The sequence below is a fragment of the Macaca nemestrina genome, chromosome 10, assembly GCF_043159975.1.
Source record: "Macaca nemestrina isolate mMacNem1 chromosome 10, mMacNem.hap1, whole genome shotgun sequence".
NCBI classification, from domain to species: Eukaryota; Metazoa; Chordata; class Mammalia; order Primates; family Cercopithecidae; genus Macaca; species Macaca nemestrina.
The window spans coordinates 75,964,659-75,985,519 of record NC_092134.1 but is presented as its reverse complement, the minus strand read 5'-3'; the positions used below and the strand labels follow the sequence as shown (position 1 = coordinate 75,985,519).

The 20,861-nt window shown below is 48.0% G+C and overlaps 1 protein-coding gene across 1 annotated transcript; it reads left to right on the top strand.

Moving 5' to 3' along the window:
• Positions 1-72: 72 nt before the first annotated feature.
• Positions 73-18,590, top strand: LOC105474107 (inhibin subunit beta C). Its single transcript, XM_011728470.3, has 2 exons — positions 73-596; positions 15,929-18,590. The coding sequence occupies exons 1-2, from the start codon at positions 284-286 to the stop codon at positions 16,672-16,674; spliced, it is 1,059 nt and encodes a 352-aa protein (XP_011726772.1). The 5' UTR covers positions 73-283; the 3' UTR covers positions 16,675-18,590.
• Positions 18,591-20,861: the final 2,271 nt, after the last annotated feature.

Sequence of the window (20,861 nt, the reverse complement as noted above, 5' to 3'; positions counted from 1 at the left end):
GCCCAGGGACATGTCTTTCCCTAAACAAACCAACCTCTCCTTACGTCCCCCACTCTGTACTTTCACTGACTATGCGTTGGCAGATTCTGCCAAGTTCTACCTGTAACTGGCTTCATTTTCAAGTCAGATGTTTGGCTGCTGCTCTGTCCCCTGCAACAAGGAGCCATGCCAGCTGGACACACACTTCTTCCAGGGCCTCTGGCAGCCAGGACAGAGTTGAGACCACAGCTGTTGAGACCCTGAGCCCTGAGTCTGTGTTGCTCAAGAAGGGCCTCCCCCAGCAATGACCTCCTCATTGCTTCTGGCCTTTTTCCTCCTGGCTCCAACCACAGTGGCTACTCCCAGAGCTGGTGGTCAGTGTCCAGCATGTGGAGGGCCCACCTTGGAACTGGAAAGCCAGCGGGAGCTGCTTCTTCATCTGGCCAAGAGAAGCATCTTGGACAAGCTGCACCTCAGCCAGCGCCCAACACTGAACCGCCCTGTGTCCAGAGCTGCTTTGAGGACTGCACTGCAGCGCCTCCATGGGGTCCCACAGGGGGCACTTCCGGAGGACAACAGGGAACAGGAATGTGAAATCATCAGCTTTGCCGAGACAGGTGGGTTCCTGGTCTGTAGCTTTTCCCCAGAACTTGACCTCTCAAGGAAAGGAAAAGTTTCCTCACCAGCCTTACCTCTGACTCCTTCCCCAAAAACCATCCAACCCCTGCTCCCCATGGGCTGTAATCTCTTTATCCCAGGTATCCCCACGTCCCCCTGGGGCTCACTGTGGTAGCTCAGACCTGACCAGTAGGCAGCTGGAAAGCTGGTAAATTTCACTTCTTTTGAGACTGCCTGTCGTCATCTCCTCTGCCTCCTCTTTCTGCAGGCCCCACAAACCCACAGGCTGTGGTGTAAGCCCATCCACTTCTTGGGCCTGCACACAGCGACTGGGAGGTGAGCAGTCTCTCTTTTCTTTGGCCCCAGGATCTAGCCCCTCCCTTCCCCTCTCCTCCAGATGCCTCATTTGAGTAAAAGAAGAAAAAATAAAACACCAGGACTACAATACCTCACTATATGTCATGTTCCCATTAGACCTCAGGTCACCATATCAGAGAACAGGGTCAAAATGGGACTCAGAAAAATGGATAAAGGGGCTGGGCACAGTGGCTCGTGCCTGTAATCCCAGCTATTCAGAAGGCAGGAGGATCACTTAAAGCCAGGAGTTCCAGACCAGCCTGAGCAACATAGCAAGACCCTGTCTTTTTTTTTTTTTTTCCCCAAGACAGAATCTTGCTCTGTTACCCAGGCTGGAGTGCAGTGGTGCGATCTCGGCTCACTGCAACCTCCACCTCCTGGGTTCAAGCAATTCTCCTGCCCCAGCCTCTCGAGTAGCTGGGATTACAGGTGCCCACCACCACACTCGGCTAATTTTTATATTTTTAGTGGAGACTGGGTTTCACCGTGTTGGCCAAACTGATCACTGATCTCAAACTCCTGACCTCGTGATCCTCCTGCCTCAGCCTCCCAAAGTGCTGGGATTACAGGAGTGAGCCACCGTGCCCAGCGACCGTGTCTCTCTTTTTTTTGGGGGGGGGACGGAGTCTCGCTCTGTCGCCCAGGCTGGAGTGCAGTGGCGCGATCTGGGCTCACTGCAAGCTCCGCCTCCCAGGTTCACGCGCCATTCTACTGCCCCAGCCTCTCGAGTAGCTGGGACTACAGACGCCCGCCACCACGGCCAGCTAATTTTTTGTATTTTTAGTAGAGACGGGGTTTCACTGTGTTAGCCAGGATGGTCTCGACCTCCTGACCTTGTGATCCACACGCCTCGGCCTCCCAAAGTGCTGGATTACAGGCGTAAGCCACGGTGCCCGGCCCGTGTCTCTTTTTAAAAAACTTTTTTTTTCTTTTTTTTTTTTTTTGAGACAGAGTCTTACTCTGTCACCCAGGCTGGAATGCAGTGGTTATGATCACAGCTCACTGTAGCCTCAACCTCCCAGGTTCAAGTGATCCTCCCACCTCAGCCTCCCAAGTAGCTGGGACTACAGGTATGTGCCATCATGTCTGGCTACTTTTATTTTATTTCATTTTATTTTATTTTATTTTATTTTATTTTATTTTATTTTTTGAGATGGAGTCTCACTTTGTCACCCAGGCTGGAGTGCAGTGGCACCATCTTGGCTCACTGCAAGCTCCACCTCCCAGGTTCATACCATTCTCTGCCTCAGCCTCCCGAGTATCTGGGACTACAGGCGCCTGCCACCATGCCTGGCTACTTTCTATGTATTTTTTAGTAGAGATAGGGTTTCACCGTGTTAGCCAGGATGATCTCGATCTCCTGACTTCGTGATCAGCCTGCCTCACCCTCCCAAAGTGCTGGGATTACAGGCATGAGCCACCATGCCCAGCGTATATTTTTTTATAGAGACAGGATTTCATCACGTTGCCCAGGTTGGTCTTGAACTTTTGGGCTCAAGCAATCCACTCGCCTCGGCCTCACAAAATGCTAGGATTACAGACACGAGCCACTGCCCCCGGCCTAAAAATTAGCTGGGTGCAGTGGAGTGCACCTGCAGTCCCAGCTGTTTGGGAGGCTGAGATGGAGGATCATTGAGCCCAGGAGTTTGAGACTGCACTGAGCTATGTTTGCATCACTACCCTCTAGCCTGGGCAACAGAGACCCCCATCTCTAAAATTAATTAATTAAAAATTAAATTAGTTTTAATTAATTAAAAATTAAAAATTAAATTAATTAATTAAAAATTAATTAAAACGAGACTCCCTTTCAAAAAAAAAAGGGAGAAAGAAAGAAAATGCAAACTGAGCCCTTTGCAAGCTCTTTCTTAGGTCTGAAGACCCCTCCCATTTCTGGCCCCTCATTCCCTCTTGTTTTTTTGTGGTTTTTTTGAAATGGAGTCTCATTCTGTTGCCCAGGCTGGAGTGCAGTGGCATAATCTCAGATCACTGCAACCCCCACCTCCCAGGTTCAAGCCATTCTCCTGCCTCAGCCTCCCGAGTATCTGGGACTACAGGCGAACGCCACTAAACCAGGCTAATTTTTGTGTTTTTAGTAGAGACGGGGTTTCACCATGTTGGCCAGGCTGCTCTGGAACTCCTGACCCCAAGTGATCTGCTCGCCTTGGCCCCCCAAAGTGCTAGGATTACAGGTACTGCACCAGCCCCCGCCTGTTTCAAGACCCAGCTTTGAACCGGAGCTAGATAGCCTGGGCTCAGATTCTTGCTCAGCCATTTATTAGCTGTTTGACCTAGTGGTTAATAGTTCTCTCATTTGTTAAATGGGATAGTTGACAGAATTAAAGGGCTAATACAGGTAAAGTACTTTGAATGTTAAAGTGGGAGGGAGCAGGAACTAGAGAGTAGATTTAGCGCCTGCCAATGAGGGGATTATGGTGAGCGTCCTCTTCTCTTGATAACCTTCCATGGAGGAAAGGGGCAAGGCAGCTCTCTAGAAATCTTTTATAAAGACACTAATCCTATTAATGAGGGCTCCACCCTCATTACTTAATCACCTCCCAAAGGCTCCGCTTCCTAATACCATCACATGGGGGTTAGGATTTCAACATATGAATTTTGAGAGAACATAACAGCCTCTCTCCATGAAGCCTCTTAGCATTCAATGGTCTATCCCAAGTTTCTTTAGAGAATGGTGGCTAGATTCCAAGAGGATAATTTCAATGTGTAAATTATTCTCAAGCTTCTGCATACACCTTGCTTACTAATATCCCATTGACAAAGCAAGTCATTGTAGCCAAGCCTAGAATCAATCACTGTGAGACAGAACTAGATGAAGGCGTGAAAGCCATGAGGTACTGTTTATTGGGGACTACCAATCTGGCAGTCTCCTGAAGTCTGCCCTCTGACCCCTAACAATTTATATCTCTCCCACAAGCAAAATACACTCATCCTCTCCCAGCCACCCCCATCAAACTTTCATCCCTTGGCCAGGCGCGGTGGCTCAAGCCTGTAATCCCAGCACTTTGGGAGGCCGAGACGGGCGGATCACAAGGTCAGGAGATCGAGACCATCCTGGCGAACATGGTGAAACCCTGTCTCTACTAAAAATACATAAAAAAAACTAGCCAGTCGAGGTGGCGGGCGCCTGTAGTCCCAGCTACTCGGGAGGCTGAGGCAGGAGAGTGGCATAAACCCGGGAGGCGGAGCTTGCAGTGAGCTGAGATCCAGCCACTGCACTCCAGCCTGGGCGACAGAGCAAGACTCTGTCTCAAAAAAAAACAAAACAAACAAACCAAAAAAAAAAACAAAAAACAAAAAAAACACAAACTTTCATCCCTTTATGGCATCAGGATCAAGCTTGAAGTCCAGCATCTCATCACCTGAATTAGGTGCAAATATAGGTGAGGCTCCTCTGGTACATTTCTTCAGGTGCAGGGGCCTTCAGTGATGTCCTAGCGCCTGGCTTATTCTGACTTATGAAAGCTGATTGTGAACATCTCCCAACTTAGGATTCAGTGATGTCACATTAGCAGCTTGAAATCAGTCATGGTGGGAGAATTTATACAAAAGAAATTGACAAAGACTACGAATCAGGGCTTTTGATTTTTTTCCCTGGAAACCAGTTATTAAACATTTACCAGCATACCACTCTCTGTCTCCTAAAAATACAAGTTCTCCACCTCCCACGCACTTAACATACAATGCTGAGACAGGGACAGGATAAACATAATAGATACTCCTGTTCAAAATGGGATGTGGGAGAATAGGAGACACAGAGGAGTCACTGATCTGTAAAGCTTCTTATATTCAGCCAGGCAAATATCAGGTCCACTCCAAATCCAGAATTCCCTTGGTTAGTTAGGGCCTGGTTCTGCTCCCTGGTATTTCCAATTGTGCACTACTGCTCTCCTGGACTTCCAAATTCACCCTCTCAGCCCTTGGCACTCTACCTGCTGAGATGTCTTTCCTTTTAAATAGGAAATGATCTATGTTTGCGGCTGAGTACTTTTCTCAGCCTACTTTCTGCCCAGAGTTGGGGGCCCAAAGACCTCTTTTTATTTTGAATTGTCCCTTTTAGTCCAAACTGGTGCTGCTTTCAGTATTAAACTCTTTTAAACTCTGTGGACCCTGTAAATAATAAATTGTAGTCTACTCAATTACACAGAAGGCACCACATTCTATCAAGACAGACCCTTATTTAGGCTACAAGTCTGTGTCATGGGATAACACCTTTAAGATGTTTAGAAGTGCATTTGTCTAGTTGTAAGGGTTAACAGAACATTGTCTTAAATTTTAAATCTCAAAAAGATGTTAGATCTTAACAAACAAAAAGTTTTTTTGGTTTGTGTTTTAGAGATGGTCTCACTATGTTGCCTAGGCTGGAGTATAGTGGCTATACTATTAGCAGCCTCAATAATATTGCATTATAGCCTCAAACTCCTGGCCTCAAGGGATCCTCCTGCTTCAGCCCTCTGAGTAGCTGGGGCTACAGGCATGTGTTCCCATGACCAGCTAACAAAAGATTTTATAGCTGACCCTTTATTTGTTTTGATCTTCACTCTGAGTCCCTGTATTACTGGAAATACCCTGGATTTGATTTTTGCTCTGAGGTAATTTCTTACTTTAAGAACCTTTTGTCAGAGAGGAAGAATGAAAAAGAATTTTTGTTGTTATGTTTCTTTTCTTTCCTCTACATGTACAACATGAAGAAAAAGGTTTCGTTTTGTTTTTTTTTCTGAAAAATTAGCAACACAGAGTAAGGGGTTTTATTTTTTTTATTTATTTATTTTTTTTTGAGACGGAGTCTCGCTTTGTGGCCCAGGCTGGAGTGCAGTGGCCGGATCTCAGCTCACTGCAAGCTCCGCCTCCTGGGTTTATGCCATTCTCCTGCCTCAGCCTCCCGAGTAGCTGGGACTACAGTTGCCCGCCACCTCGCCCGGCTAGTTTTTTGTATTTTTTAGTAGAGACGGGGTTTCACCGTGTTAGCCAGGATGGTCTCGATCTCCTGACCTCGTGATCCGCCCGTCTCGGCCTCCCAAAGTGCTGGGATTACAGGCTTGAGCCACCGCGCCCGGCCGGGGGTTCATTTTTTAATTTAGCAAGTGCTTTTAGAAATATTTTCTCTAAATTCTGTTTGAAAATTGAACAGTGCCTTTTTTTTTTTTTTTTTTTTTTGAGACGGAGTCTTGCTCTGTCGCCAGGCTGGAGTGCAGTGGTGCAGTCTCGGTTCACTGCAATGTCTGCCTCCCGGGTTCAAGCGATTCTCCTGCCTCAGCCTCCCGAGTAACTGGGACTACAGATGCACACCACCACACCCAGCTAATTTTTGTATTTTTAGTAGAAATGGGTTTTCACCGTGTTAGCCAGGATGGTCTCAATCTCTTGACTTTGTGATCTGCCTACCTCGGCCTCCCAAAGTGCCGGGATTACAGGTGTTAGCCACCACACCCAGCCGTGGTTCCTTTTTTAGTTCATCACTCTCCCGAAATGCCTTATCTTAGGCAACTAAAATATACCAGTTGGCATTTTCAGCATTCTGCCTGGAAATACCATTAGCTAAATTCACAACTTTGTTAGATAGCTTTCCTGGCTTCTAAGTTACCACAGGTGAGAGCCAATACACAATACAAGTTCCCCTTTTTTCAGCTTCCAATAGCAATTTCCTCACTGTTCTTCCTTTACTAACAGTTTCTTCCCTATCCTTCTAACTTCTCCCTGCCACTCATTCCCGAAGCCAGTGCAACTGACCAAGCACAGTGGCTCATGCCTGTAATCCTGGCACTTTGGGAGGCCAGGGTGGGAGGATCACTTGAGGGCAGGAGTTTGAGACCAGCCTGGTCAACATAGCAAGATGTTTCTTATTAAAAAAATTTAAAAAAAAAAGCCGGGTGCTGTGGCTCATGCCTCTAATGCCAGCACTTTGGGAGGCTGAGGCAGGCAGATCACTTGAGGTCAGGAGTTCGAGACCAGCCTGACCAACATGGAAAAACCCCATCTCTACTAAAAATACAAAAATAGCTGGATGTGCAGGGCGCGGTGGCTCACACCTGTAATTCTAGCACTTTGGGAGGCCAAGGCGGGTGGATCACCTGAGGTCAGGAGTTCAAAATCAGCCTGACCAACATGGAGAAACCCATCTCTACTAAAAATACAAAAAATTAGCCAGGTGTGGTGGTGCATGTCTGTAATCCTAGCTACTTGGGAGCCTCAGGCAGGAGAATCGCTTGAACCCGGGAGGTAGAGGTTGCAGTGAGCCAAGTTCGTGCCATTGCACTCCAGCCTGGGCAATAAGAGTGAAACTCCGTCTCAAAAACCAAAACATAGAGGCTTAAAACAACATATTCATTATTTCTCATGATTCTTTTTTTTTTTTTTTTTGAGATGGAGTCTCACTCTGTTGCCCAGGCCGGAGTGCAGTGGCGCAATCTTGGGTCACTGCAACCTCCGTCTCCAGGGTTCAAGAGATTCTCTTCCCTCAGCCTCCCGAGTAGTTGGGATTATTGGTGCCCACCACCATGCCTGGCTCTTTTTGTATTTTTGGTAGAGACAGGGTTTCACCATGTTGGACAGGCTGGCCTTGAACTACTGACTTCAAGTGATCCACCCACCTCAGCCTCCCAAAGCTTATAACCCTGGGATTACAAGCATGAGCCACTGCCCCCGGCCACTCGCATGATTCTGTGGCTTGACTGTGCTTATCTGGACAGTTCTTCTGCTCCATGTGGTGTAGCTAAGGTCTCCCATGCAACTGCATTCAGCTGGGGACTCGGATGGGACTGGAACCTGTGAGATGGTCTCTAATCCTCCAAAGTCTCTCTCCACATGACTTCTCATAATTTAGTAGTCTAGCTCACCTTCCTTTAAATCACTGTAGCTGGCTTCCAAGAGTGGAATGCCTCAATATGTAAGTGCTCAATAAACACCATGCTTGCTAATGTCTCAGTGCCCAAATCATGTCACATGACTAAGCCCAGAATTAATATGGAAAGGGACTGCACAAAGCCGTGAATATTGGGAGGTGTTGACCGTTGGGGCCAACCATGTAATAGTCTACTACAGCCCCTGTTGGTCTTGTGTTTGCCTGCCATAACTGGAGTGACTTAAAAGGTACTAACTGCAGGGTGCTTTGTGACCTAGCAAGAAAAAGATTCGTTGGGCCAGTCAGACTCTATTAGGATTTTGGAATTGGGACACTGGAAGATCTGCTCACTTAGGAGGAGCTGAGCAAAAGGTCCTGTAGACTTGGGACCTGGGCCACAATTTTGGTACCTGAGGAAGCTGACAAGGAGGTAGAAGTAGTAGACCCACAGAGAGAGGAGAGTGGAATTGACTTATCGAGAGAGAGAGAGAGAGAGAGAGAGAGAGAGATGAGAGAGATCTTGTTGGCTCTGAGAGCTGTCAAGAACAGCATTATTCCTGCTGGGCACGGTGGCTCACACCTGTAATTCCAGTACTTTGGGAAGCTGAGACGGGCGGATCACCTAAGGTCAGGAGTTCAAGACCAGCCTGGCCAACATGGGGAAACCCTGTCTCTACTAAAGATACAAAAAATTAGCTGGGCGTGGTGGCAGGTGCCTCTAATCCCAGCTACTTGGGAGGCTGAGGCAGGAGAATCGCTTGAACCCAGGAGGCGGAGGTTGCAGTGAGCCAAGATTGCGCCACTGCACTCCAGCCCAGGCGACAAGAGTGATACTCCATCTCAAAAAATAAAAAGAACCTTATTCCTGACTTTCTAATTTACATGAAGCCTAGTTGAACTTCATATCCTGCCTTTTGAGCCCATGAGAGTATCAGTTGACTTCCCATAATAAAGCACTGTTTTTGTTTTTGTGTGTGTGTGTGTGTGTGTGTGTGTTTTTTTTTTTTTTTTTTGAGACGGAGTCTCGCTCTGTCGCCCAGGCTGGAGTGCAGTGGCGCGATCTCGGCTCACTGCAAGCTCCGCCTCCCGGGTTCCCGCCATTCTCCTGCCTCAGCCTCCCGAGTAGCTGGGACTACGGGCGCCCGCCACCTCGCCCGGCTAGTTTTTGTATTTTTTAGTAGAGACGGGGTTTCACCGTGTTAGCCAGGATGGTCTCGATCTCCTGACCTCGTGATCCGCCCGTCTCGGCCTCCCAAAGTGCTGGGATTACAGGCTTGAGCCACCGCGCCCGGCCTTTTTTTCTAATTTTTAATAGAGACGGGGTTTCACCGTGTTAGCCAGGATGGTCTTGATCTCCTGACCTCGTGATCCGCCCGTCTCGGCCTCCCAAAGTGCTGGGATTACAGGCTTGAGCCACCGCGCCCAGCCCTTGTTTTTTTTTTTGAGACAGAGTCTTGCTCTGTTGCCATGCTGGAGTGCAGTGGCGCGACCTTGGCTTACTGCAACCTCCGCCACCCTGGTTCAAGTGATTCTCCCCCCTCAGCCTACTACAGGGGCATGCCACCATGCCCAGCTAATTTTTTTTTTCTTTTTTTGAGACAGAGTTTCACTCTTGTCCAGGGTGGAGTGCAATGGCGTGATCTCAGTTGACTGCAGCCTCCGCCTCCGGGTTCAAGCAATTCTCCTGCCTCAGCCTCCCGAGTAGCTGGGATTACAGGCACGTGCCACCACACCCAGTCAATTTTGTATTTTTAGTAGAGATGGGGTTTCTCCACGTTAGTTAGTCTGGAACTCCCGACCTCAGGTGATCTGCTCTGCCTTACAGGCATGAGCCACCACACCTGGCCTCATAAAGCATTTTTTACTTAAAAAAAAAAAAGTAGCTAAGGCCAAATTACAATGGGTATTTAACTGCGTCCTAAAAGAGTTAGGACTTTATTAACTAATAAGGTTTTTGAGACCATGAATTTTATGATCCATCCGTGTTTTGAGAAAAGAATTCTGATGTTAACATAAAAGAATTAAAGAAATGAAAGACCATTCAACAAGTATTCTGTTTGTTTGTTTGTTTGTTTGTTTGTTTGTTTGTTTTTGAGATGGAGTCTGGCTCTGTCACCCAGGCTGGAGTGCAGTGATGTGATCTCTGCTCACTGCAACCTTTGCCTCCCGAGTTCAAGCAATTCTCCTGCCTCAGCCTCCTGAGTAGCTGGGACTTCAGGTGCATGCCATCACACTCAGCTAATTTTTGTATGTTTAGTAGAAACGGAGTTTCACCATGTTGGCCAGGCTGATCTCAAATTCATGACCTCATGACCTCAAGTGATCCACCCATGTCGGCCTCCCAAAGTGCAGGGATTACAGGTGTGAGCCCACCACACCTGGTCTCAACAAGTGTTTATTGAGTGCTTCCTAAATACCAAGTACTAGGGATACAATGGTGAACCATACAGGCACAACTGCTGTTTTCATGGAGCTTACATTCTAGCTGCAGGGAAGAAGGAGGGGTAGGAGAAATTCTTAGTAAACAAATGCACGAAGAACCACACTGGACCGGGCTTGGTGGCTCATGCCTGTAATCCCAGCACTTTGGGAGGCCAAGGCAGAAGGATCACAAGGTCAGGAGTTCGGGAGCGGCCTGGCCAACATGGCAAAATCCCGTCTTTACTAAAAATACAAAAATTAGCAGGGCGTGGTGGTGCATGCCTGTAATCACAGCTACTCGGGAGGCTGAGGCAGGAGAATTGCTTGAACCGAGGAGGTGGAGGTTGCAGTGAGCCAAGATCGCGCCACTGCAATCTAGCTTGGGTGACAGAGCAAGACTCTGTCTCAGAAAAAAAAAGAACCACACTGATTACAGAGCATGATAATGGCTATGCAAACAATTAAGCAGGATGATGTATTAGAGAGATGGAGGTAGAATTGAAGGCTACTTTTATTTTATTTTATTTTATTACGTTTTATTTTATTTTATTTCGTTTTATTTTATTTTTGAGACAGTCTCGCTCTGTTGCCCAGGCTAGAATGCAGTGGCATGATCTTGGCTCACTGCAGTTTTGACCTCCTGGGTTCAAGTGATTCTCCCAAGTAGCTGGGATTACAGGTGTGTTGCTCCATGCCCAGCTATTATTTATTTATTTATATATTTTTTTACTTATTGTAGAGACAGGATCTCACTATGTTGCCCAGTTGGTCTCAAACTCCTGGCCTCAAGCAGTCCTCCCACCTTGACCTCCCATAGTGCTATGATTACAGGCACGTGCCACCACGCCTGGCTGAAGGCTGCTTTAGATAGATTAGGAAGGAAGCCTGAAGCCTTTCTGAGGAGGAGACATCTGAACTGAATGCCAAAAAGAAATCAGTCATTCAAAGATCTTGGTTAGACGTTCCAGGGAAAGGGACTAGCAAGTGTAAAGGCTGTGAGATGGCTTTATGTTTGGTGAATCTGAGGAACAGAAAAAGGCCCGTATAGGCAGAATGTAGTAGTTAAGTGTCAAACAAGTTTTCTATTTCAAGGAGTTTAGATTTTATCCAAAGAGCAAGGGGAAGACTTCGAAGTGTTTTAAGCTGAGAAGATAAAACTAATCAGATTTATAAGAAGATCACTGACTGATATTTGGAGAACGGTTTGGAGGGCAAGAGTGAATCACTTGAGTGAATGAAAGCTATAGTTAAAGAAAAAGATGGTTGTGAGTTGGACTAATGTGTAGTAGAGGAGGTGGGGAGAAGTGAAATTGTATTATGAATTAGAAGTAGAGTTGAGAAAACTTTCAGATAATTTCAAAGTAGGGGATAAACACGATCAAGATTTTGCCTTAAGCAATGCATTTACGGAGGAGAAGTTTGGAGAAGGGACAGGTTTGGGTTGGAGGGATACATTTAGACTTCCTTGTACAGGATTGAGGTTGGGCCCATTGACTCATGCCTGTGATCTCAGGCTGAGGTGAGAGGATCACTTAAGGCCAGGAGTTCAAGACCAACCTGGGTAGCATAGTGAGAATCGCCCCCAACTCCAAGTAAATTTTTTTTTTTTTTTTTTTGGAGACAGAATCTCGCTCTGTCATCCAGGCTAGAGTGCAATGGCACGATCTCATCTCACTGCAACTTCCGCCTCCCAGGTTCAAGCGATTCTCCTGCCTCAGCCTTCCAAGTAGCTGGGATTATAGATGCCTGCACCATGACTGGCTAATTTTTGGTGGGGTTTTTTTTTTTTTTTGAGACAGAGTCTCGCTGTGTTGCCCAGGGTGGAGTGCAGCGGCGCAACGTCAGCTCACTGTAACCTCCGCCTCCTGGGTTCAAGCGATTCTCCTGCCTCAGCCTCCCGAGTAGCTGGGAATCCCGGCTGATTTTTTGTATTTTTAGTAGAGACAGGGTTTCACCATGTTGGCCAGGCTGGTATCGAACTCCTGACCTCAACTGATCCTCCTGCGTCAGCCTCCCAAAGTGCTGGGATTACAGGCCTGAGCCACTGCATCCGGCCTAATTTTTTGTATTTTTAGTAGAGACAGGGTTTTGCCATGTTGGTCAGGCTGGTCTTAAACTCCTGACCTCAGGTGATCCACCCACCTTGGCCTCCCAAAGTGCTGGGATTACAGGCGTGAGCCACCACACCCAGCCTAAAAATTTTTTTTAATTACAAAAAAAGAAGAGATTGAAATATTATTGGATGTCCAAGTCAAGTATCAGATAGGCACTTGGACATGCAAGGCTAGGGTTCAGGGAGAGGTCAGGACCAGAGATATACATTTGGAAGTGATCTGCATATAGGTGGAATTGAAAGCCATGGAATGGATGATCATTCTGGGAGAGGGTATAGATAGAGAAGAGGAGGGAGCTTAGGACTTAATTAATTCATTGATTGATTTAAGACAGGGTCTCACTTTGTTGCCCAGCCTGGAGTGCAGTGGTACGTTAATGTCTCACTATAGCTTTGATCTCCCAGGGTCAAGCAATCCTTCCACCTTAGCCCTCCCTAGTAGCTGGGACTACAGGTGTACACTACCACACCTGGGTAATTTTGTATTTTTTGTAGAGACAGAGTTTTGCCAAGTTGCCCAGGCTGATCTCACTGATCTCAAACTCCTGGACTCAAGCAATCCATCCACCTCAGTCTCCCAAAGTTCTGGGATTACAGGTGTAAGCCACCACGCCTGGCCTGACTTCCAACATTTAAAGGTTAGGCCAACAAAGAGGAGCTGTCAATAGAGGAGAAAAAGATAGAGTAGCTAGTGTTATAAAAGCCAGGAGAAGAAAATATATAAGAAGGAGGGAGTGGTTAACTGTGTCAAACACTACTTAAAGGCCAAGTCAGATGAATATAAATGGATAGATTTGCTGTGGAAGGTGTTGGTGATCTTGACACGTGCAATTTCTGTAGAGTGGAGAGAATAGAAACCAACTAAGATGTTCAGTAAGGAAGGTGAGGGATGATAAGAGGCAACTGGGCAGTAGTAATAGGGATATAAAGAAATGTGCAGACATTAGAACAATTCTGGTGAGATAAGGTATATGGGGAGTGAAGAAAGTAATCATAGAGTTGTTTGTTTGTTTGTTTGTTTGTTTGTTTTTAAGCAGAGCCTTGCTCTGTCACTCAAGATGGAGTGCAATGGTGTGATCTCGGCTCACTGCAACCTCTGCCTCCCAGGTTCAAGCGATTCTCCTGCCTTAGCCTCCCAAGTAGCTGAGATTACAGGCGCCCACCACCATGCTTGGCTAATTTTTGTATTTTTAGTAGAGATGGGGTTTCACCATCTTGGCCAGGCTTGTCTCAAACTCCTGACCTCAGGTGATCCAACTGCCTCGGCCTCCCAAAGTGCTGGGATTACAGACGTGAGCCACCCACCGCACCCGGCTGATCATAGAGTTTTTACAGGTGATAAGGAGGGTAGTGGCACCACCAAGAATGGAAAGGGGGTATATAGGAAGGAAAATAATGATTTTTCAGATTGAGAAAAATTGATTAAAATATATATATATACATATTGGCCAGGCGCAATGGCTCACGCCTGTAATCCCAGCACTTTGGGAGGCTGAGGAGGGCGAATCACCTGAGGTCAGGAGTTCGAGACCAGCCTGACCAACATGAAGAAACCCTGTCTCTACTAAAAATACAAAATTAGCTGGTGCAGCTACTCGGGAGGCTGAGGCAGGAGAATCGCTTGAACCCGAGAGGTGGAGGTTGCAATGAGCTGAGACTGCACCATTGCGCTCCAGCCTGGGCAACAAGAACAAAACTCCATCTAAAAAAAAAAAACAAAGGCCGAGCATGATGGCTCATGCCTGTAATCCTAGCACTTTGGGAGGCCGAGGCAGGCAGATCACAAGGTCAGGAGATCAAGACCACCCTGGCTAACACAGTAAAACCCCATCTCTACTAAAAATACAAAAAATTAGGCGGGCATAGTGGAGGGTGCCTGTAGTCCCAGCTACTCAGGAGGCTGAGGCAGGAAAATGGCGTGAACCCAGGAGGCGGAGCTTGCAGTGAGCTGAGATCATGCCACTGCACTCTAGCCTGGGCGACAGAGCGAGACTCTGTCTCAAAAAAATATATATATATAATATATATATTTTATATATGTGTGTGTGCTTGTGTTTGTATATATGTATGCACACATATATACATATACACACATACATATATACATACACACACATATATATTTATAAGATGGGGTCTTGCCATGTTGCCCAGGCTGGTCTTGAACTCCTCGGCTCATGGAATCCTCCTACCTCGGTCTCCCAAGTAGCTGGGATTACAGGCATGCACTACTACACCTAGATCTAGGACCAATTGATTTTAAATGTGCTGCCAGGACATTCATGTGACATAAGTAAGTAGTTAGAAATCTAGGCCTTGAAGCTTGGTGATTTCCAAATCTGTATGTCCAGTCCAAATATGCAAAATGGTCTGGTCTGGGCATACAGTTTTGGGAATCACCAACATAAAAATTGTGTTGCTTGGCTGGGCGTGGTGGCTCATGCCTGTAATCCCAGCACTTTCAGAGGCCAAGGCGGGTCGATTATGAGGTCAGGAGTTCAAGACCAGCCTGAGATCACATGACTGCACTCCAGCCTAGGCGACAGAGTGAGACTCCATCTAAAAAAAAAAAAAAATTGTGTTGCTTGACCATGAGTCTAATTAAGAGCTACCTTAATGTGAACTGGAAGGAAATGGAAGTCCAAGACAGACCTTGGAAAACTCTGATATTGAAGGGATGGTCAGAGAAAGAAAAGCCAGCAAAGAAAACCAGGGAAGAATTATAACAGAGTTGTGTCATGGAAGCCAAGAGAGAAAAGATTTTCAGGAAGGAAAGGATTGTCAACAGTGCTGTCTTAGTCCATTTTGTGCTGGTATAACAGAATACCACAGACTAGGTCATTTATAATGAGCAGAAATGTATTAACTCATCATTATGGTGGCTGGGAAGTCCAAGATCAAGGGGCTGGCATCTGGTGAGGGCCTTCTTGCTTCTCACTGTGTTATTCCATGGCAGAAGGGCAAAGAGAGGGTGGGGCTGAGGAGAATTAAACTTATCCTTTTATAAGAAACCCATTTCCTGGCCGGGCGCGGTGGCTCAAGCCTGTAATCCCAGCACTTTGGGAGGCCGAGACGGGCGGATCACGAGGTCAGGAGATCGAGACCATCCTGGCTAACACGGTGAAACCCCGTCTCTACTAAAAAACACAAAAAACTAGCCGGGCGAGGTGGCGGGCGCCTGTAGTCCCAGCTACTCAGGAGGCTGAGACAGGAGAATGGCCTGAACCCAGGAGGCGGAGCTTGCAGTGAGCTGAGATCCGGCCACTGCACTCCAGCCTGGGCGACAGAGCGAGACTCCGTCTCAAAAAAAAAAAAAAAAAAAAAAGAAACCCATTCCCAAGATAAGGGCATTAATCCATTCATGAAGGTGGTGTTCCCATGACCCAAACACCTCCCATTAGGCCCCACTTCCCAACACCACTGCATTGGGGATCCAGTTTCCAGCACACGAAATTTGGAGGAAATGTTTAAACTGTAGCAAATGCCAAGTGCTATAGACAGCTCAAGAATGCTGAGTATAGAGAAATAGTTGGTAGAAGTGACACTCAGAAGGCCGCAATGACTGGCGCTTCTTATGTCCACAGGCCTCTCCACCATCAACAAGACTCGTCTTGATTTTCACTTCTCCTCTGATAGAACTGCTGGTGACAGGGAGGTCCAGCAGGCTAGTCTCATGTTCTTTGTGCAGCTCCCTTCCAATACCACTTGGACCTTGAAAGTGAGGGTCCTTGTGCTGGGTCCACATAATACCAACCTCACCTTGGCTACTCAGTACCTGCTAGAGGTGGATGCCAGTGGCTGGCATCAACTCCTCCTGGGGCCTGAAGCTCAAGCTGCCTATAGCCAGGGGCACCTGACCCTGGAGCTGGTACCTGAAGGCCAGGTAGCCCAGAGCTCAGTCATCCTGGGTGGAGCTGCCCATAGGCCTTTTGTGGCAGCCCGGGTGAGAGTTGGGGGCAAACACCGGATTCATCGACGAGGCATCGACTGCCAAGAAGGGTCCAGGATGTGCTGTCGACAAGAGTTTTTTGTGGACTTCCGTGAGATTGGCTGGCACGACTGGATCATCCAGCCTGAGGGCTACGCCATGAACTTCTGCATAGGGCAGTGCCCACTACATGTAGCTGGCATGCCTGGAATTGCGGCCTCCTTTCACACTGCAGTGCTCAATCTTCTCAAGGCCAACACAGCTGCAGGCACCACTGGAGGGGGCTCATGCTGTGTACCCACAGCCCGGCGCCCCCTGTCTCTGCTCTACTATGACAGGGACAGCAACATTGTCAAGACTGACATACCTGACATGGTAGTAGAGGCCTGCGGGTGCAGTTAGTCTATGTGTAGTATGGGCAGCCCAAGGGGGTGTGGGAAAACACTCCCCCACAGAAGTGCACTTCCTTGAGAGGAGGGAATGACCTCATTCTCTGTCCAGAATGTGGACTCCCTCTTCCTGAGCATCTTATGGAAATTACCCCACCTTTGACTTGAAGAAACCTTCATCTAAAAAGAGTCACTGTACCATCTTCCTGACCACTACCCTCTTTCCTAGGGCATGGTCCATCCCGCTAGCCTCACGTGCTTAACCCCGACTCCAGGGACTCAGACCCATCTCCAACGATGAGCAAGGCCATATGGTTCCCAGGCAAAGACACCCTTATCTCACCTTTAATTGACCCCATAACCCACTATGCCTTCCTGTCCTTTCCACTCGATGGTCCCCACTCCAAGATGAGTTGACACAGCCCCTTTCCCCGATTTTTGTGGATCTCCAGAGAGCCCCTTCTTTGGATTCACCAAAGTTTAGATCACTGCTGCCCAAAATAGAGGCTTACGTACCCTCCTGTTTGTTGTGAGCCCCTTTCCTTCTTTCTTGACCAGGTGAACTGCTAAAGGTCTCTTTGCGTACCCTCATCCATTTTTTGTCCTTCTCTGCCTTTCTCTGTGCCCTTAAGGGCTGATTTGCCTGAGCTCAATCACCTGAGCTCCCCTGCCCTCTGGCTTCCTGCTGAGGTCAGGGCATTTCTTATCCCTGCTCCCTCTCTGCATAGGTGCCATGGTTCTCTGTAACTGTGGCTATTCTGTGTCCCTACACTAGTAGCCTGGCTACCCACTTCCATGGCCCCAACTCTGCCCACATTCTGCTATCACTGTTTCAACACTAGGGGGTCCTAAAGGCTTTCTATCTTGCTAGTCCCTGGGGCCTCAACATCTCTTACTGGTTCCCTTAACTCTGCCTATACCTCTGTAAATAATTCCTTCACTAAGTTCTCTTGATGAAGCAAAACCAGACAGCTGAATGGTCCTCTATCTCCTACAAGGGCCCTAACTGGCACCCCAGATGACACAGAACCTGCCTGCCTATGCTGTAGTCTGCCTACTCTGCTCTCTCTTCACATGGTCTCCTCAGGACTGAGCTATTGTATCCATCTCACACTTTATGCCTCTTCTTTCTTAGGCACCGACACTTAGTCACCCAGTAAACTGACCAGCTGTGGGCATGCAAGTGTGGGAGGCAGAGGCACGCTCAGAGCTGCCCGTCAGGACCTCTGACTTGCCTTTCTTTCACCCGCCCCCAGTGCTCCACCCAGGAATCCTGCCTGGAATCTGGAATAGGCAAGGGCTGCTGGAGTGGGACAGGGAGAAGAGGAAGGCCTGGATGAGGAGAGGGTGGCATTTGCTCTGAGACTGGGTCTTTTTTAGACCTTTGCCCTTCCTCCCCCACATCTCCTCCCTTTGGCTGGAGAGTCCTGAACCACGAGGTCGATATTGTCTGCAACCCAAGGCCGAGTTTGCGCAAAACCCATGTGTTCTTTGGTAAATGTGATGTCTGTGTTTGCTCAGCTTATAACCCCCTCCTATGAGGGTAAGAGGTCCCTGAAATAGGAACCCTAGAGGAGAAAGTCTGAAAAGGACTGCCTGGGGGACTGTAAATCTGAGCTCAAGGGCTTCCTGAGCAACCCATGGATGTTATTCCACCTTTGACTTGAGGAGACCTTCACCTAAAGAGAATCTAAGGAGGCCTTCTGGTGTCTCCCCCACACACCCCCGGCCCCCAGATCTAACCTCCTTCCCAACTACAGCTTAGTTCCCAGGGCCAAGACTGGGATAAGGCAAAGTGAGTCATTCACCTGGCGGGGGTGCTAAATTTTAAGGGGGTGGTGAAAAATTTATTAATCAAGATAGGACTTTAATGCAATTTTTTAAAAGTCAAAATTAATGCAAAAAATCCATGATGAACAAAATAGCCTCCTTTTTTTTTTTTTTTTTTTTTTTTTTTTTTTGCGACGGAGTCTCACTCTGTCACCCAGGTTGGAGTGCAGTGGCGCAATCTCGGCTCACTGAAAGCTCCGCCTCCCGGGTTGACGCCATTCTCCTGCCTCAGCCTCCCGAGTAGCTGGGACTACAGGTGCCTGTCACCACGCCCGGCTAATTTTTTTGTGTTTTTAGTAGAGATGGGATTTCACCGCATTAGCCAGGATGGTCTCAATCTCCTGACCTCATGATTCGCCCGTCTCGGCCTCCCAAAGTGCTGGGATTACAGGTGTGAGCCACCCACTGCGCCCAAAATAGCCTACTTTTAAATAAAAACAGGATCATCATTATTCCCTTTCTGTTTTGGCTCTGCCTTTTGTAAAAAGGGGAAAGAGTGGGTCTGCCTCCTTCAAACATTTTCTCCTAGAGCTTCCTAGCTCCTACCTCTGGACTCCTTCAGGCTCTTCTCATTTGAGCAAGATAACCACTCCCGTTTCGCTTATTCTACTTCCTTACCCACCCCCAAGCCTGTCTTCTACTTCCTTACTCACCCCCAAGCCTATCGCTATCCCCCAGCCCCCAACCAGGTTGGTGGTAGGGCAGGCAGTGAGGCAGATGGCTGGGGTATTTATAACCCAGGAGCACTTCTTGGGAAAAGTGACTAAGATGCTAAGAGCGTATTTATAGCTGAGCTCTGACGTAAGTGTCAGTGGGGAGGTAGGGCCAAGCCAGGCGCAGCAGCAAGGAGGTGGGAAGAGCTGGAAATTGGGGGCACTTGACAGTGAGGGTGGGGAGAGATGGGGTCAGTGACTCCTGCAGCCACTTCTTGTCACTTCCCCGACTGCCTACTGATACCAACAGGTAAGCTTTCTGAGGCACCACCATGGATAGATACCTCCGCTTTGCCGACCCGATGTTCCAGACCAGAGGGGGTAGAGGGCTGTCATTTACCAGCCCGACCAACAGAATGGGAGTTGGCAGCTGAGGAGAACACTGGACAGAGCTCTTGAATGTGTTTCAGAACGTGGGGAGAAATGAAGGGTGGACAGGAGGATCTAAGTGTCTCAGTGTGCCCCCACCCCACTCCACCCCCACCAAATAGTGCCCTGAGGTTCTAGGAAAAGCCTGGTACATCACCAAGCTCCATTGACACGTGTTTGTGTGAGGAAGTCCAAAACCAAAGGTAGCAGTGATGTGGATTCTGAAGACAGTCTCTCTTCTCTGGCAGTGTGATGGGGAAAGAACAGAGGAACCAGCGTGTCCCTGTCTCTTGTGGGTGAGGCAGGGTCCCCAGAGGGAGAGGTCAAGGAGCACTCTTCATTGCTGCATTTCCCAGAGCTGCCCCTTCCCTGTCCCTGGGAAGCTCCAGCCAGCTACAAGCCAGCTGCTGTCCAGAGGCACGGCACTGCCACATGGTGGACACTGGTGGTACTGGGGCCCAGCCCTCCAAGTAGGACCCCAGTTCCCCAGATCTAATAGTCTCTCTTGACAGCCCCCATCATCTAAATAGAGGGGAGATGAACAAAGTGGAGTAAGGACGCATTTCCAAATCACACCCACTTCCCCCACAGCTTTCTCCCTGTCAAGCTTCTTGGAGAAACTAAGGAGAAAAGCTAGCATGAGGCCCACCCTCATGAATTCAAGGTGGAGGGGTCTGGGTTCCCCCATTTAAAGCCAGTGAGGACTGGGTGCAGTGGCTCATGTCTATAATCCTAGCACCTTGGGAGGTTGAGATGAGAGGATCGTTGAGACCACCCTGGGCAATACAACAAGACCCTGTCTCTACAAAAGAATAAAAAATAAATTAGCCTGGCGTGGTGGCACGCACTTGTAGACTTAGCTACTCTGGAGGCTGAGGTGGAAGAATCACTTAACCCGGGAGGTCGAGGCTGCAGTGAGCCAGGCCACCACACTCCAGCCTGGATGACAAAGTGAGACCCTGTCTCAAAAATAAAAAAACTAAAATAAAAAATAAAGCCAGTGAGGAAATGTGGTCAGGAGGGCTGAGACTGGGAACCAAGACTGCTGTACTTGCCTTGCTTTGTTGTCAATAGCTCTTAAAGCTCCATTTTCTACCCCCATTAATAGGCCTGAAGGGTGGTGCAGTGGCTCACGCCTATAACCTCAGCACTTTAGGAGGCTAAGGCAAGTGGATTGCTTGGGCCCAGGAGTTCAAGACCAGCCTGGGCAACATAGCGAGACCCCATCTCTATGAAAAATTTAAAAATTATTCAGGTGTGGTGGTGTGCACCTGAAGTCCCAGCTATT

Coding starts and splice junctions, on each gene's coding strand:
- LOC105474107 (XM_011728470.3), top strand. CDS start 284: ATGACCTCCTCATTGCTTCTGGCCTTTTTCCTCCTGGCTCCAACCACA. Junction 597..15,928: donor CATCAGCTTTGCCGAGACAG/GTGGGTTCCTGG, acceptor TTATGTCCACAG/GCCTCTCCACCATCAACAAG.